The sequence below is a fragment of the Carassius auratus genome, chromosome 46 (assembly GCF_003368295.1).
Source record: "Carassius auratus strain Wakin chromosome 46, ASM336829v1, whole genome shotgun sequence".
Lineage (NCBI taxonomy): Eukaryota > Metazoa > Chordata > Actinopteri > Cypriniformes > Cyprinidae > Carassius > Carassius auratus.
In genome coordinates this window covers 17,271,482-17,288,770 of record NC_039288.1, presented here as the reverse complement: position 1 = coordinate 17,288,770, position 17,289 = coordinate 17,271,482, and the positions used below count along the sequence as shown (strand labels likewise).

The window sequence follows — 17,289 nt, the reverse complement described above, 5'->3', positions numbered from 1 at the left end:
ATCGATATAATATTCAGTATATGAAACTGAAAGACAAAACCTCCTTTTAGAGGCATCGTAAAAATAAAAATGTGATAAGACATATTTTTGGGAAGTGATTGTTTTGTAGCAATACTAATGAGCTTATTTTATTTTAAACTAATATATATATAAGTGCTAAAAAACAAAAAACTAAAAAACAAAAACACAGAATAAAATTGCTCAAACTCCCACAGTAAGACTGTCTGTGCTGCGTTCCCCTGCAGGACTCCTCTCAGGTCATAGAGTCGTATAAGTCTGGGTTCGAGCCTCCTGGTGATGTGGAGTTTGAAGACTACGGTCAGGCGATGAAGAGGACGGTGTCTGAGACCAGCCTCACGAACTCACGCACGGACAGCAAAGGGGACCGTTCCAGCAAGAGCAAGTGCAAACCTCTCTGGCCTTTCATCAAGAAAAACAAGGTAACACACACATACTGTACTTCCAAAACTCAAGTAATGAACAGCACAGACTGATCTGGAAGCTCATGAGAGTGATTGTTAGTTTTGATTTAGTTTATGCTTGTCTAATTTCATTTGTAGGTTGTTTGTATTTGTGTAGTTTTTTTTGTAGTACTTGTAAATGCTCCCACCAGCGTTCTCCTTTCCCTTCTCTTTGTTCACCTGCACGAAAATACAAATGTTCCACGTTCATCCTGACGCTCCACCGATAACATACTAATGCACCGGCCCGAGATGCCTCACCTTTGACCTTTGACATTGCAGAGAAACGTAACCCTGTGAACCCTTTATTCCTGTGTTGTCCTTTCAAACCGAGAGTAACTTCCTTCTCCAGCCTCTCATCGTTGCTTTTCCCATGGTAACCACGTTCTTATTCATTTTCCTCGTCTTTCTTTGTCTTCTTGTGACCTTTGACATTTGTATCAAAGGCTTCGGTCTTACTGAGCATGCTCAGTCCAAACCCCCCTAACCTCGCAGGACCAGGATGTGAGCATTAACACTGTCATGCATATTTAATGAGGTGTGTCTGTGTGGCTATGGGTGGAATGGAAAACTAGTTGTCCATACTGTACAGAATAAACTGTTTAGAGTTATTTAGTATATATAGTTCAAAAGTTTTTTAAATTATTTTATGCAATAAGGATGCATTAAACTGATTAAGTGACTATAAAGGTATTTCTAATACAACATTTCACAATAAATGTAATTTTGAACTTTCTATTCATTCAGATGACACACTGTTTTCAACATTAATAATATCAAGAAATGTTTTGAGAAACAAATCAGCATATTAAAATGATTTCTGAAGGGTCATGTGACCCTGAAGACTGTAGCAATGATGCTGAAAATTCAGCTTTGCATCGCAGAAATAAATTACACTTTATAATATATCCAAATAGAAAACAGTTATTTTAAATTGTAATAATTTTTCACACTATTATTGATTTTACTGTATTTTTGATCAGATAAATGAAGTCTTGGTGAGCAGAAATGACTTAAATACGTAACTAAATACATAATATATTTATTTTAATTCATGCAAAACTTAATGGTACATACATTGTAGTCACATGATCACTTCATATTTAATTTGACAACAAGTGGCATCCAGTTGTCATTTCAGAAATAAATATGGTTATATTGCATCTGTAGTTCAGTTTTGTGTAAATATGTTGCAAAATTTGGCAGGTTGTGTAGTATTGTGACTGATATTCTGGAAAAAAATTTTTTGTGGATTGCATTATGGAATATCATATTCCATGTGGTGTGCTTTGTTTTGTATAATACACATTTTGGCAAACGTACAGTAGTAGTCCATTTGCATATTGGGCATAATATACATATTGGTTAAAAAGTAATAGAAGTATGTAGTACTCTGTTCCAATCATAGCCTGTGTTTGTCAGTTCACGTCTATCCCGTGTGTGTTTTGTGTGTGTATCGTGTCTGTTTGTGATCAGAAATAACATAAAACATTATCACGAGACTTTACTTAGAATCTCTATAGAATAATACCATCATCTAAACACTAAACGCTCACACGTCTCATGCACAGCTGTGTCTGATTAATGCTGTTTATGCCTGAGAAGGTTCTACAGGGTTAGAAGTAGAAATCGCTCTTGTGTTTACGTGTGATGGTGAAGATTATAGGAATCCTCTGGGTTCAATACGAGTTAAGCTCTGTTGGCAGCATCTGTGACATGCTGTCGAGTACCACAGGACATCAGCTCAACTTTGTAAAAACAAGGAGAAATGCTGTTTACTGCAATGCACTTACATGGGAAGTCAATAGAATTAAGTAGATCTGAAATATTAAAAATCATGTTTGTAAAGTAAAATAAAGTGGAAATAAAGCTAAATGTAAATAATATATATATAAAAAGTTGCCTTGGCTGCTAACTAAAATAAAACAAGTTGACATACTTAAATTACTAAAACTAAAACAAAATAATAAATTTATGCGTAAATAGCCATACGCAAAAAAAGTCCGGAATTTATGCTTAATTAATCTTTTTTTTTAAATATATGTAGCTATTTGAATTACCAATTAAAATGACAATAGCACAAAAAAAATTCTAAATTGAACAAAAATAAAAAATATCTAAAAATCGAATCAAATTCAAAATATTCATAAATGCTGTACAAGTATATAAATAATACTAAAATAAGGCAAGACATTCTGGGAGGGTTAAAAACAAAAATATTAATAACGCTAAAGCAATTATTTTTTAAATTGTTTTACAAAATATGTTATTTGAGCTGTAAAGTTGTATAAATCGTCCTTGTAGTGGAAGGACTACTTCTGGTTATGCAATTGTTCCATGGACTTCCACTGTAAGTGCATTATTGCACACATCAGTTTGATTATTTCCTGTGGTGTTCGACACACTTGTGCAGATTTCGACTTATCTCGGTTTTTCCAAATGCATGAAGAGCAGATTTTGTCTGTGATGTTTTAGCAGGTTGTCTAGTCTGTTGGGAACTGAACCGTTAATGTGAGCTCTCCCAGAACGCACGTTCATTAATTTCTCCATCATGCTTTTGGCAGCTCGCTAATAAGAAAGTGAAAAAGAGAGAGAACAAGAGCGAATGGTTGACCTGAAATCAGTCTTTGTGCATTAGAGGAGTGTGTGTGTGTGTGTGTGTGTGTGTGCTGTGCATGCAATGTTTGTTAAAGGGACAGTTAAGCCAGAAATGAATCATTTACTCACCCTCACTGACTGACTTTCTTCCATGCAACACAAAAAGAAAAAAGGAATATTTATGCCGCTCTTTTGCCATGCAATGAAAGGGTCCCCATCCGCTTCAGTGACATTGAAAAAGCATCATAAACATCCCTTTTTGAGTTCCACGGAAGAACCACAGTCATTGACGTGATGTATATTTCTGGGTGATCTGTCCCTTGAAATGGTTCTGCTGTGATTTGACCCCTGCATGTGACCCGGATGTACAGAACAGAGTTTAACGCACTAACTCTCTCGCTCACAGGGTTAATAACACCACAGCTGCAGCGTGTTTCTTTCAGTTGCCGTTTCTTTTACGTTCCGTTTTAGTTTGCGTTCTCCTTTGTTCTATTAATTGATTAATTGATTAATTGGTTTCATTTTTGGGTCCTTATTTCTCTTGTTTTGTGTTCCCCCTCCTTTTTTGTTTACCTCTTTCTGGATCGATTTGGTCCGCACCCCTCTCTCTCTCTCTCTCTCTCTCTCTCTCTGTGTTAACCTCTCTCACTCACTGGTCGCTGCTCTGTGGCTCGTGTCTTACCGGTAGCTTATGTCCCTGTTAACGTCCCCCATACCTCACCAGTCCCCCCCTGACCCTCCCTCACCTTCTGCTGTGACCCCTGACCCTTGCCCCACTCCCCAGACCCCCAAACAGTCCAAGGAGCCCTTGTCCTACCGATTCAACGACCTCATGACCTCCAAGCCCAAAATGCACTGCCTCAGGAGCCTCCGGCGAGGGGTAAGTATCCGTGCATGCTGGCGTTCCACGTCTTCCACGTACACGTGTTAAAGTAAGTGTGTGGGTGCACGTGTGCCGCTCTGTGCCTGTCATCGCCTGTCATCTCATGTCTGTGTACGCTTCCATTGAGAAAAAAGGAGTCGAATGATTCATTTAAGGTGTTTTTGCATCATAATCTAAATATAACAATTAATGTCATAATGTGACTAATGCTGCCTTTAAGTCATGACAGAATCATATCATATTTGGAATTTAGGAAGGAATGTTTCTGTGCCTTGAGGTGATAAAAAAAAAAAAATAAAAATAAATAAATATATATATATATATATATATATATATATATATATATATATATATATATTTATTAATTTATTTATTTATGTTATTTATTTAGCAATAATTCTTGTTTTAATGGATAGTAAACAGTGGTTGTATTGTTAATTTTTATGTTTTATTTTACATTTATTTATTATATTTTGTATAATATTATAGATTTTTGAGTAATATTTATTTATATGTATTGATTTTTAATGCTGTTGATATTTGTACATTTTCCAGAATTTAACTACATTTTGTGTTCGTCTTCTACCTAGACTTTTTAGTGTCCCTCTATAATGAAATTTTCTAATCAGGGAAATTTTCTTTTTTTTTCTTTTTTTTTCTTAAGATCCTAAAAAATTGATTTTGAATACAGTTGGTTTATATATTTTGGTTGTACACAAATAAATACGTTATGGTATGGTATTTTTTTATTGCTAAGAATCTCTGCCACAACCAGTGTTATTTTAGTATTATTAGTATTAATATTTTGAATTAGATTCTATATTTATATTTTTAATTTCAATTTGTACTTTTTTAGTTTTTGAAAAATAGTAATTTTTTAATGTACTTTTGTCATTTTTATTAGTTTTCTATTTCTATTTAGGGTTAATTTTCTTCAGTTTTAGGCTTTGTAATTTAACATTATGAATTAGATTTTATATTTACACTTTCTGTTTTTATTTTTACTTTTCGTTTTTATAAAAAAAATATTTTTAAGTTTTAGTAAATTTTGTTATATGCTTTTGTCATTTTTATATATATATATTTTTTACAGATTTCTATTTAGCATGATTTTTTTTTTCATAAATTTTAGTGCTAATTATTTCAGTTATTTGCTAAGGCAGTATTTTTGTTTACGGTTTTTACAATTATCTTTTCCATCTAATATTTATGTTATTTAATTTAAATTTAGTTTTAATAAAACCATCACGGCAAGCATTTTAGAAAACAATTGAGTTTTTACCAAAAAACAAACAAACAAACTTACATTTAAATATTGTATTATATTAAATTATGCTAAATTAAAACATTATTCCTTGCCCTTTATTTTATTGCACTTGTGCTAAAGATTGTTCCTGCCTTTGTGGAAACGTGTGAATTAAATATGAAACTGAATGTTTTTCATACCAAAATGTGACCACACATGTCTAAATATTGACTTTGAAGGACTTGAAGGCAGCATTAGCTTCTGAAGCGATGATGTCATAGTATGCCTCGGAATCCGCTGGCGATGATGTCATGATTCTGGAAGCAACACTGGAATTGTTTATATCTTTCGGCTCCTTTTTCCTCCACCTCACGCAGCTGATGAAATCCACTCTTGTCTCTCGTTCTCTCTCTCTCTGTCAGTCTGTCTCTCTTTCTAATGTTTCGTTGTTTGCGTTTAAACATGATTTCACTGTCTCACGTTTTTCAGATACGTGCAAACACAGTTATACACACGGGGCGCCAGTCGAAGGCACCCTGCGGTGACAGATAAAATAAAAAAGGGTGCTCAAACATAAAGGTTTATCCTGAGTAATGCGATTACACACACACAAACACACAGAAACAATGTCTTCTATTTACACACACGCTGACATGTGACTTTCTGATAAAGTCAGCCCAGATTCGCCTTCCCTTCAGGAAGGCCGTCCACATGTTTCCGCGCGCGTGTGGAGAGATTCAGACTTTTGAATGACTTTGTTAGATAACAGACTCAAAACAGAGCAGATAACGGAGCAGATCCCGCTTTCCCATGTCCCTGTGCAAAGCTCCCATATTTTTATCTTTTCAAACTGCACTGATATTCCTCTCAGCTTCACAAGGATAGATGGCCAGTAAACAAAAAAACTGATTTATCATTTCCTGTTTTTGACCGATCATCTGTCAGAGAGTGCTGAAGCGTATTGTCCACATCTTCAACAGTAATGCTCGCGGCATGAATCAGGTCACCGCTGAAGAAAGAAAGGATGTTATAGACACAAATGTTTCAAACTAGAGGAACAGAATTGAACACATGAAGGTCTTTGATAATTCCATTCTCTCCATTTGTGCTCCTGGCTTGTTTATGATATATGTGTTTATGGTTTACATGATTTGATCCACACTACTCTTCAAAAATTTGAGGTCGGCATAAAGTTAAGGCTTATATTCAGCAAGGACGCATTAAATTGATTAAAAGTGATGTCTTTATAATGTTACAAATGTTTTCTTTTGAACTTTGTATTCATCATGTTTTTCCAACATTGATAATGATCGGAAATGTTTCTTTACCATTAAATCAGCATATTAGAATGATTTCTGAAGGGTCATGTGACACTGAAGACTGGAGGAATGATGCTGAAAATTTAGCTTTGATCACAGAAATAAATTATATTTTAAAATATATGAACATAGAAAACACTTGTTTTAAATTGCAATAATATTTCATAATTTTGTAGTTTTTACTGTATATTTAATCAAGCAAATGCAGCCTTGGTGAGAATTAGATACTTAGCTAGAGACTACTGACCCCAAACTTTTCAATGGTAGTGTGTTTTAGAGCATTTTTACTGAAGGAGTTGGATTTGTATTCATTTGTATTATTGTTATTTTTGCTGGCTGCGCTACAAGACTGTAATTTATACAACTATGACATGTCACTTATTTATTATATAAGACTATAATAATCAGAGAACATCTTAAAGATTAATGTCAGTGTGTTTTGGTGGCAGGTGTGTGTGTGTGTTTGAATTGGATGTTTGCAGGTTTATTGATGCAGAGTGTGCAAGTGTGTATGTGTGTTTATCCCAGTGTAAAACTGCTTTGAGTGTATATTTCTGTATTGAAGTGTGCTTGTTGGGAGATGGGGTGTGCATGAGTGTGTGTTTGTATAGTCATGTGTGAGTGTGTGTTTAATTAGGGTTTATTTTTTGCTGCAGTCTGCCCATTCTCTCTATTATAATAAAGAAATCATGAAGAGGACTCTCGGTCGGCCTACGTATGCTTTCGAGGCCAGGCAATATGTCGTAAGTGTGTGAGAGGAGGCAAGAGTGTGTGTGGGTTTACTTAGGCATACTTAGGTAATACAAATTTTCCAGATATTTTGAGACATGTTCATTTTGGAAAAATAAGTACATTTTGTTTGGGTGTGTATATATATATATATATATATATATATATATATATATATATATATATATATATATATATATATATATATAATTTTTAACTCAATATTTTCTATTAGGGTTTGGGTAAGTTTTTGATTATTAGGATTAGATATTATTATTATTATTATTATTAAAACAGAGTTGTGTGTGTGTGTGTGTGCTTGAATGATAGTTGAAATAAGAGTAAATACATTTCACAGACTTAACCTCATTTTTTTATTAATGTGATATTGTTCAAAAATGTGAATTTCTTCATTAATTTGTATCACTTTGAATTCATCCCTTGAATGAGGTTAATGTCTGATATTTTGTTATTAAAATCCATTTGTAATTGAGAAGAGTTACATCATCATTAATTGACTCCCTCATTGGCTCTTCTGGCTTTTGCCCCACCTCCCATGTGCAACCTCAGCAGCCTGGCTCCGCCCCCTGTGCTCTGGCAACAAATCAGCTTGTGTGGGAGGGGTTAATTCTCAAAGTGTATCATATTTGAGCCTTCCGCTGCTCGTAACACTTTATCAAACACAACGATACGTTCAGAATTCACCCCTTTTGGTGGCATTTTGCTGCTTTTGATATATTGGATGTTTATCTGTATGTACATCACGTTCACACAAACAATCCCGTCTGTGTATGCTATCTATATCCGTTATAAATGTATTGAATTCTACATCCTGCTGGCACATTCATGAGTTTGAGAACATTGAATTGTACGTTCGTTTCCGTGTGTTTACGCATTTGTCAAAATATATGTCAAAACTATAAAAAAAATAAAAAAAAATAACTCCATACTTTGAGCACCCTAAAATATGAAGAAGTCCAGACAATAATGTATGTCTTCAAAGAAATATAGAGGTTGTTGCTCTCACAGCTTCCTTAAAATTAAAGTAATAAATATATATTTTTCATAATCTGCATGCCTTATTTCCAACTGCAGTCATTAAATAAATGAACAAACAACCTAATTATATATTTTGTGTTTTTTATTTGAATAATTATTTATGTACATGTGTTTTTTATCTCAAGTTTTTTTTATATGAAATCATATTTTTTGCATGATAATCATGCTTTATTCCAAGGTGCACAAAATAAATATAACTTTTTTAATAAATAAATAATAAATATTCCTTTTTTTCATGCATTTTGCATATTTTGATTCATGTTAATTTTCTAAAATTCTATATGCTGCATTTTGCATAATCATACTTTATTTTTAAAATAAATCTTTATATTTCATTTTTATTTTCAAGATTTGTTTATTACATTTAAAATTTTTATTTAATTTACATCTCATTTTAAATCATGTTTTTTGTTTTAAAAAATCTCTTATTAATCTCTCATGATTAAAATAATAATTTAGCAATCTCCGGTGTTCTGTCAAAACTAGCTGTTTACTTCACATTTCACCACACTTTACTACTTTTTCTCTATTAATTGCTTTGTTTTGAGATCCCCTCTCAGGTATGATTACCCAGAATCCTCTCTGGTGTGATGGCTGCCTCAAAAACAAGCCCATTTATTGAGAATATTCTCATTCTCATTTTTGTTTCTCTTTCTCTTCCCTCTGTCTTCTCTCTTGTACACCCATTCCTGACGCGATCTGTTTATTGGCTGACTATTGCTTTAGAACTGATGATGTCATCCTCATGTGACCCTGTAACTTTGTGTGTAATTGGTTCATTGGTACCGGCTGAAGTTCACTGCATCAAAAAGAAATGCCAGTCAATTGCTGATGGATAAAATCAAATTGCTTCCTATTTGATCTCCTTGTATGCAAATGCATCAAACTACAGCGGTAAAGCGGGTTTGTTGAACATTGTTGTGTCATTAGGGTAAATATTAATAAAAATTACAATATTGTCATGTCATTCCAAACCTGTATGCACTTTCCCAGTTCCAGTGCCAAAGTGAGGCTTTCCACTTAATTTCCCATGGCTCTGCCAGCAGAAATCTGTCTCATAATGGAGCACAAAATACTGCCGGCCAGCCAAATGTGAACTATGATGTAGTGGGCTTCATCAGTGACATCATAAGTCATGATCACACCTGCATGTGTGTGTATGACGTGTACAGCGGTCTGATGTTGCTCCCTCTGATGTTTTCTCTCTTCTCTCGGTTCATTCCCTCGATTGCTCTCTCTTTTCGTCTGTGAGAAGCTCTCTTTAAAGCTGGTAAGCATGATCTCATGATGTCGTAGCAGCATGACCGTAGCATGTCCGTCGCTGTAGTAACACATGGTCCTTTAACTTCGCTTTGTTCCTTTGTGTTCAACCCTTACGGATATTTTTGTTTACAGGGATAGTTCACCCAAAAATTACAATTTGCCAAGGTAATCCAAGATTTAAAGAAGTAAAGAAGAGCTCAAACCATGGTTGGTCCTCGGTGATTCATCGGCTGCCCATTTTTGAGAATAAAAAAAAAAAAACATACTTGTGGCTACAGACTTTATATTGAGGTCTTATGAAGTGAAACAATCGGTCTGTGCAATAAACTGAACATTATTAACTGTATTCTAGAGCCTCAGACAAACGGTCCAGAGTGATGACCGGTTTATGACGGAATCGTTCTTTTGAACCGGCTCTTTTAGTAAACTGAATGAACCGGTTCACCTAATCAAAAAAACAAAGTTCCTGACAGTGCCTGACAGTCACCCTGACTGAAAATGAGCCAAAGTATCAGCTTATATGATCCAATAACACTGGTTTTGCCAACTCTTTCAGTGCTCCAGTTTCTCCAGCAGTCACTGAATTGAGGAAACTATCCAAAGATCAGTGAGCCGGTGATATGCACATGAGTGAACCGAGCACATGAATCAAGGGGTGAAATGTTTATTCATTGTTTATATAAAATATTTTTTATATAACAAGTTTATGCACTTGAGTTTCTGTAGTGTAGTGGTCATAATGTTCGCCTAACAGAAACAGCTAATTCCTTTGCGGCAGCTGTGGCGTAATGGTTAGAGAGCCTGATTAGTTACCAGAAGGTTGCAGGTTCAAGTCTCGGTGCTGGCAGGAGTTGTTGGTGGGAGGGAGTGAATGAACAGTGCTCTCTTCCACTCTCTCAATACCCATGGCTGAAGTGCCCTTGGGCAAGGCACTGAACCCCTCATTGCTTCCCGGGCGCTGGATCTATAGCTGCCCACTGCTCTGGATGTGTGTGCACTTCTCACTGCTGTGTGTGTGTGCACTTAGTTAAATGCAGAGCACCAATTCCGAGTATGGGCTTCCATACTTGGCAGATGTACGACTTTCACTTGGTGAATGTGTTTTTGAACCAGTTCATTGAAACGAAGAATCCTATTTGCCTGAGGCTCTGAGTAACAGGTAATAATGTTGTAAATAATGTCCAGAATCTTGCACAGACCGATCGTTTTGCTTCATAAGACCTCAGTATATCGACAGGAGTCACAAGACTTAACTTGGCATGTAAATGCTTTTTTGTCTCTCAAAGTGCTGGTAGCTGCTGATTTGCATTTCATGAATCAACACGGACCACGGTTTCAGCTGAAAATCATTTTTATTGTTCTACACACCAAAAAAATTGCCTTGCTCTTGGATGGCCTGAGGGAGAGTAAATTAACAGCACATTTAAATTTTTGGGTGAACTATCCCTTTAACAACACTTTTGGCATTGTTTTGTAATATAATTTGACCTTTGTGTCTTTTTAAGTTTAAAACCATGTTGTTGTCTGATTTATCTTTTTGTTGATGTCTGTTTTGTTTTGTCTTGTTGCTGTGGCGACTGTCCCTCTGTGTAGCTCTCACTCAATGCCCACGTGCGGAACCTTATTGAGGTGATCTGAAACCCGTTTGTTTTGTCCCTGTGTTTGTTTATCTCTCCATGATTCGGTCTTTATGAATTTCAAACAATTTGATTAATTTGATCCCTAACCAGATGTGTGGCATAATATGCTGAAATGCGATCATTTTGAATGTAGTTTATAGAATCTGTTGACGTAATAGTGTAAATTAAAGAAATAGTTCACATGCGGAATTTATATATATATGTCATTCTAAACATCTGGCTTAATTTTTTCCCCCCCTGTGGTCCACAAAAGGAGATGCTTAGTTTTTACTTTTCACTCTTTTTTATTATGGAAAAGAGCAGCATGCACATTTTGCTAAATATCTTTTTTTCATGTTTCACTGTAGAAATTAAGACAGATTGGTTTTGAATGACATGAGGGTGGAATATATCAAGTGTTGTTTATAATAATCAGTGATTAGAATAGATCAAATATTTAAACCAATCACAGAGTGTCTTGTTATTTTAGCCCCGCCCAAAACTTTTTACATTGATTATTGAAACACTGATGGTGTAGTGTGATTTATAGTTGACTATTATACTGTAGGTAATGTTTGGTTAAATTTAAACATAAATCTGTTTATAGATATTCGTATTTGATCCATATAATTACTTTGAGTTTATTTCGGAATTTTTTTTAATCTATTTTTATTTGTTAATTATCAGTTATCAAAATGTTACATAATTAACGATTTATTTTAAAAATTTGTCTTTGTTTCGAAGAGGGTGAGTATAACAAGTTTAGCATGGATTTTGTGCTTGTGTAGATCTTGATTATTAATTTTCAATATTTGCCTGGAATGATTTTGTGGTTTTATTTAACTGTATTTTGAGTGACAGAGCAATGCATGCTCAGAGAAATCTGGTTGTTTATTGTTGCATGACAGTATGGAGATGTGGAAGAAGGGGTAAGGTCGCTGTGCCTGCTTTGTGACCTTTGACCTTTTAGTGAGACTTTGCATTGCATTGCATTGTAGAAAGAAACATCCGTCCACCTACTCAGTCCAAACTCAAATTATAGAAATGCTGTGAAAGAATAAGATTAAATGATGATTGAGATATGAACAAATAAATTTTACTCAAAAGTCTGATGAATCATATTTGATACATTTGAACATGATTTTTAAAAACAAATTATGTATGGATAATCAAGTGAAAAGTTGCTTCAGTCGAGTAAGTGTTCGTCTTGAAATATTACTAACAAAATAAAAGCTATTCACACGTTTACTAAGATTTCACAGAAAAAAGACATGTACCATGACCTAATTTATACTAATTGGCCTTTTACTTTACTTAAATACTTAAAAAAAGTATTGATAAGACAACAGAAAGCATATGTTTTAATCATGTTGATTGTTAGAGGTCTTAAATGTGGGTATCAGAATGACACAGTAGGCTTCATAGGGTTAAAGAACATTGCAGCAGGTTTAACCTCCCCAAATTCATAGCTCTTTAGCGCCACCATGTGGTTGAAATCATTGTGGCAAATACTGCATGCCAGAGAGAACTAACGTGGAAAAAGTGTTCAGAGGATCAATACATTAATGTAGACTGGAACAGGATATTGGAGCGAGAAAGAAAGAGGGCACCTAAGGACAGATGCAAACCAAATCTCTCAGCTCAACCAGAATCCGATTTCAAAGATGAGCCAGCAAGATTAGAGTTTATTTTATGAACATTTTGTTTAATCAGTGTTGTTGTTGGCATTGGACTGAATAGGTTAATTAGCTCATCTGGTTTGCCTTTGATAAACACTTGATTTGAAAGCTGATTGGCTCTTTGCCAAAGGCAGCTAGCCAACCAGATGACAGGAACAGAAGATTCTTTAATAGTTCCTTGATGTGATTGGATGTGTCCTGGTTTGGCCCTCCCCTTTATACATATGCATATTTGTTTATATAATTGCAGATTCTAACAGGACAGTGTCAGTATTTAAGGTGCAGATACTCACTTGTCTGTCCTCCTCTCAGGGTGCGAATCCTGAGGACTTCAGTCATCTTCCTCCAGAGCAGAGAAGGAAGAAGCTTCAGGCGAAGATCGACGACATCAATAAAGACATACAGAAAGAGATGGACCAGAGGTACACGAAGATACACAAACTCATATCATTTACTTTCTTACTTTTTTTTTTTATTTGACTTTTTAATATTATTGTATTTATTTACATTTTTTTTTTGCTTATTTTATTCATTTTCATACATTTGCAACATTTATTAGTTACACAATTTATTAACAAATGTATTTATTTAATTATTTATTTGCATACATATTTATTTAGTTACATAACTACTACATTTATTTATTTATATAGTTCTTTTTCACTTTTTTTGTTTTCATTTCTTGTTTTTTTTACCCTCTTAATTGTTTAAATGTTTAATATTCATTTGAAAAAATGCATGTATAATTAATGTTTATATAAGAAAATCCTTAAGGAATCTGATTTGTAAAGAATTTGTAAAGAAATCCAAAGATATGCCTGGGGATTTTCTTACAGGATTCCAACATTTTTTTGAGAACATATGGTTCTCAACATGTTTATTGGAAAAAGAAATCAAATTTAAATAAAATGGTTTAGTATTTTAAAACCCTTAGTATCTTTAGCCATCTTTAACTTTCAAAAAGCACAATATTATTCAACACAGTATGAAATGAGTTTTGAAAAAGATACACAATATTAATTAGGACTCAAGAATATAATGTAAAAAAATAAATAAAAAGATGTTGACTAGGTCTGGTTATTCTTGTATTTATTCAGCAAATTTATGTATGTGTACTTTTTCTCTGTAGAGATGCTTTGACTAAAATGAAGGAAGTGTACATAAAGAACCCACAGATGGGGGATCCCAACAGCGTGGACCCTCGGTTAGCAGAGATCGCCCAAAACATTGAGAAACTGCAGGCGGAGGCACAGAAGTTTGAGGTGCGTGTTGTTTAGCATCTCCAAATACAGCACAGGCCTGGATGAATTGTTCAGTTAAGTGGAAATGAGTGTGTGTGTGTGTGTGTGTGTGTGTGTGTGTGTGTGTGTGTGTGTGTGTGTGTGTGTGTGTGTGTGTGTGCTTTAGGGCTGGTTAGCGGAGGTCGAAGGAAGAATGCCAGTAAAGAGTGACCCTCCGAAGAGAACGAGTGTTCTATACGAGACCCAAAACAACACGCCACCCACCAACAACAACTGTGCACAGGATAGAGAGAGGTACACACTCACTCACACACACATACACACACACACACACACACACACACACACACACACAAATCTATCAAATAAGAATATTATTATTTTTTATATTTACATATACATACACACTGAATTTACAGTCACTTTATAATCACAGTACTTTGCAGACAGGTGCTATAGTTATTGTGTACGTGTGTGTTTTTTTGTTTGTGTGTGTGTGCGTGTGTGTGTGTGTGTGTGATGGAGCAGTCCGGATGGCAGTTATACAGAGGAACCGAGTTCTGAGGTCCAGAGTAAAGTCCAACCCGAAACAGCGGAGTCTGGAGATGAATTTGATGATGCAGACGAAGAAATTCAACCGACCATCGGCACCTGCAAAGCCCTTTACCCATTTGATGGTATTTCATTTGCAAATGCATAATAAACAATATTAATACATAATTAAACAAACATTTACAGCAAAAATATGGGCTCTGTTTCAAACCTTAGTGAGCTGCCTCACTGTCTGCTGTCAAGTACCTGCTAAGACAGCATCCTAAGAAATAAAACCTCAAAAAAGTGGTTTATATGTATATATGGTAAAAATTTACAGTAAGGCTCCGTTTGTTAACATCAGTTAAAGCTGCAGTCGGTAACTTTTGACGCTCTAGCGGTTAATAAACAGAACTGCTTGCGTCTTGCGGAAGAACATTGTAGCCGGAACTACTTCTCTCTGTTTATGTCTATGTAGAATCACAAAGTACTGAGTTACTCCGCCGCGGTATCCCCGAAGCAATCTAAAATAGTCAGAATATAAACACTTATTATAGGTGCACCCTAGTGATTCAGGACAAGCCAAAAACACGGTTTGGAAAATGGATTCATGTTGTACTCGCTTATTATATAAATTTTTCTACATTTTGAACACAAATAAAGTTACGGACCGCAGCTCTGATTGGTTGTTTCTTACCGGGAGCGATGTATTTCTGCAAATGACAATAGGACACTGGGAGGAGCCAGAGGAGCTTGATTTTTTCACAGATTATCTGTCTCATATTTTACTGTCGGGACATAATGACAGGTTTAACAAATATGTAAAAAATATATTTTTACAAAAGTTACCTACTGCAGCTTTAAAGGTGCTGTATGTAGGATTGACACCGAGTGGTTGAACCAGGTATTGCAGTCCAAATTCAAATTATTGGAGTATAAATACTGAAATGTTCATTGTTAGTAAAGGTTAGTTAATTCATTAACTCAAGCTAACTAATGGAACCTTATTGTAAGTGTTACCTTACAAGGACACACTAAATTGTCCAGTAAGGACATTTATAATATTAATAAAGATTTCCGTTTCAAGTAAATGCTAAATAAACAAATTATTCTGAAAAAAGAATACAATCGTTTTCAACATTAATAATAATAATAATAATAATAATATGTTTCTTGAGCAGCATATAATAATGATTTCTGAAGGATCATGCGACACTGAAGACTTGTAATGTTGCTGAAATTTCAGCTTTGCATCACAGGATTAAATTGCATTTTTAGATATATTAGAATAGAAAATACTTATTTTGAATTGTAATAATATTAAATGTTTTTACTGTATTCTTGATCAAGTAAATGCAGGCTTGCTTCTTTATAAAACATGAAATAATCTTACTGACCCCGAACTTTTAAATGGTGGTTTGTACACATATTTAATTTATTTATTTGTGGATTGATTCTGATTTTCTCTGTAGGTGTTAATGAAGGCACCATCTCAGTAACGGAGGGTGAGCTCTTGTATGTAATAGAGGAAGACAAAGGTGACGGATGGACGCGTGTTAGAAGAAACGAGGAAGAGGAGGGTTACGTCCCCACATCCTACGTCGAGGTCTTTCTGGACTCCAATGCCAAAGGTGCTATAACCTACATATGACCCAAAGCTTTAGGTCCTGTGTTTGCGTATGAACACTAAAGGAGACGTCTAGGGTGTGTGTGACTCTCTCCAAGCCAACAGTGAGACTTTTTAGACTGATTTTGGTAAAGCGGACAGTCTAAATGATTGTATATGTCTTAGCACATGATGGTTTTAGACATCAGCCCACCATAGTTTAATATGGTCGGTGGTATCTTGTTATATTGAGTAGCAGTGCATGTTAGCTCACTCTGAATAAATGTACAGGAAAATGCAACACACAAATATATAAAGAGTTTTAGTACTGTTTTCATATGTAAATGAACTGAAGGTCAAATTAGGCTCGTGGTTTTCCCCTGAAAAACAATTTTCATAACCACTAGTCAAGCCCTAGTAATAATAAACAGTTTACAAGCCGCCAAAACATTTATAGTTTCCTTTTCACTAATTATATTTGTGAAAAACACATCACTTGCAAATACGTGTTAGGTTGAGACTGTTAACTGTATTATTTCTTCAAGTTGTGTTCAATCTCAACACTTGTAGTTGATATTAATAGTCTTAAAAAGAAGAAATAACGCTGGAAAACAACGTTTACAAAAACAACATAGATGATTAAAAGCACATGATTGCATAGTATGCATCACATCCACACAATCTTGTTTGGTGCTCCTGATATTTATTCCTCAGAGCTGAGATGGCGTTAAATGTGAGGTGAATATGAATCTTTTCTGAATGTTTCCGTCCTCACAGATGTGTTTTCCTGGAGAAGGGTTTTTCTTTCTGAGGGTGAGACGGAAAGAGTACTTGTTGAGTGCGTTAACCGTGTGTTTGAAGAGATCTGGAATGAATCGGGTTTGACATTTAAAACAGTTTAATACTGCACAAGTGTGATTTCCTCTGAATGAAGCGTTGGAGTCTGACTTTTATTGCAGTTTAGACATGCATTAACCTACTTACGCCGCCTTTAGGTTAGAATTGTCTGCAAAGTGACATGCACACACACACAAACCCCAATCTGCTTAGAGAGA

At 35.0% G+C, this 17,289-nt stretch overlaps 1 protein-coding gene across 18 annotated transcripts in view; it reads left to right on the top strand.

The window, feature by feature from the left end:
• The window catches only part of LOC113064408 (formin-binding protein 1-like), a 59,076-nt gene that overhangs the window by 39,832 nt on the left and 1,955 nt on the right, over window positions 1-17,289 (top strand). Inside the window, exons 9-19 of one of the 18 annotated variants that reach the window (XM_026235217.1) lie at window positions 246-440; window positions 3,748-3,939; window positions 7,164-7,250; window positions 9,551-9,565; window positions 11,152-11,187; window positions 13,169-13,278; window positions 13,986-14,118; window positions 14,264-14,391; window positions 14,626-14,774; window positions 16,101-16,259; window positions 17,012-17,047. In XM_026235217.1, coding sequence (XP_026091002.1) covers window positions 246-440; window positions 3,748-3,939; window positions 7,164-7,250; window positions 9,551-9,565; window positions 11,152-11,187; window positions 13,169-13,278; window positions 13,986-14,118; window positions 14,264-14,391; window positions 14,626-14,774; window positions 16,101-16,259; window positions 17,012-17,047 — 1,240 coding nt within the window. Of the gene's footprint in view, window positions 1-245; window positions 441-3,747; window positions 3,940-7,163; window positions 7,251-9,550; window positions 9,566-11,151; window positions 11,188-11,921; window positions 11,925-13,168; window positions 13,279-13,985; window positions 14,119-14,263; window positions 14,392-14,622; window positions 14,775-16,100; window positions 16,280-17,011; window positions 17,048-17,289 lie in introns of those variants that run through there. The other 17 variants (XM_026235226.1, XM_026235221.1, XM_026235219.1 and 14 more) reach the window with 17 other exon arrangements.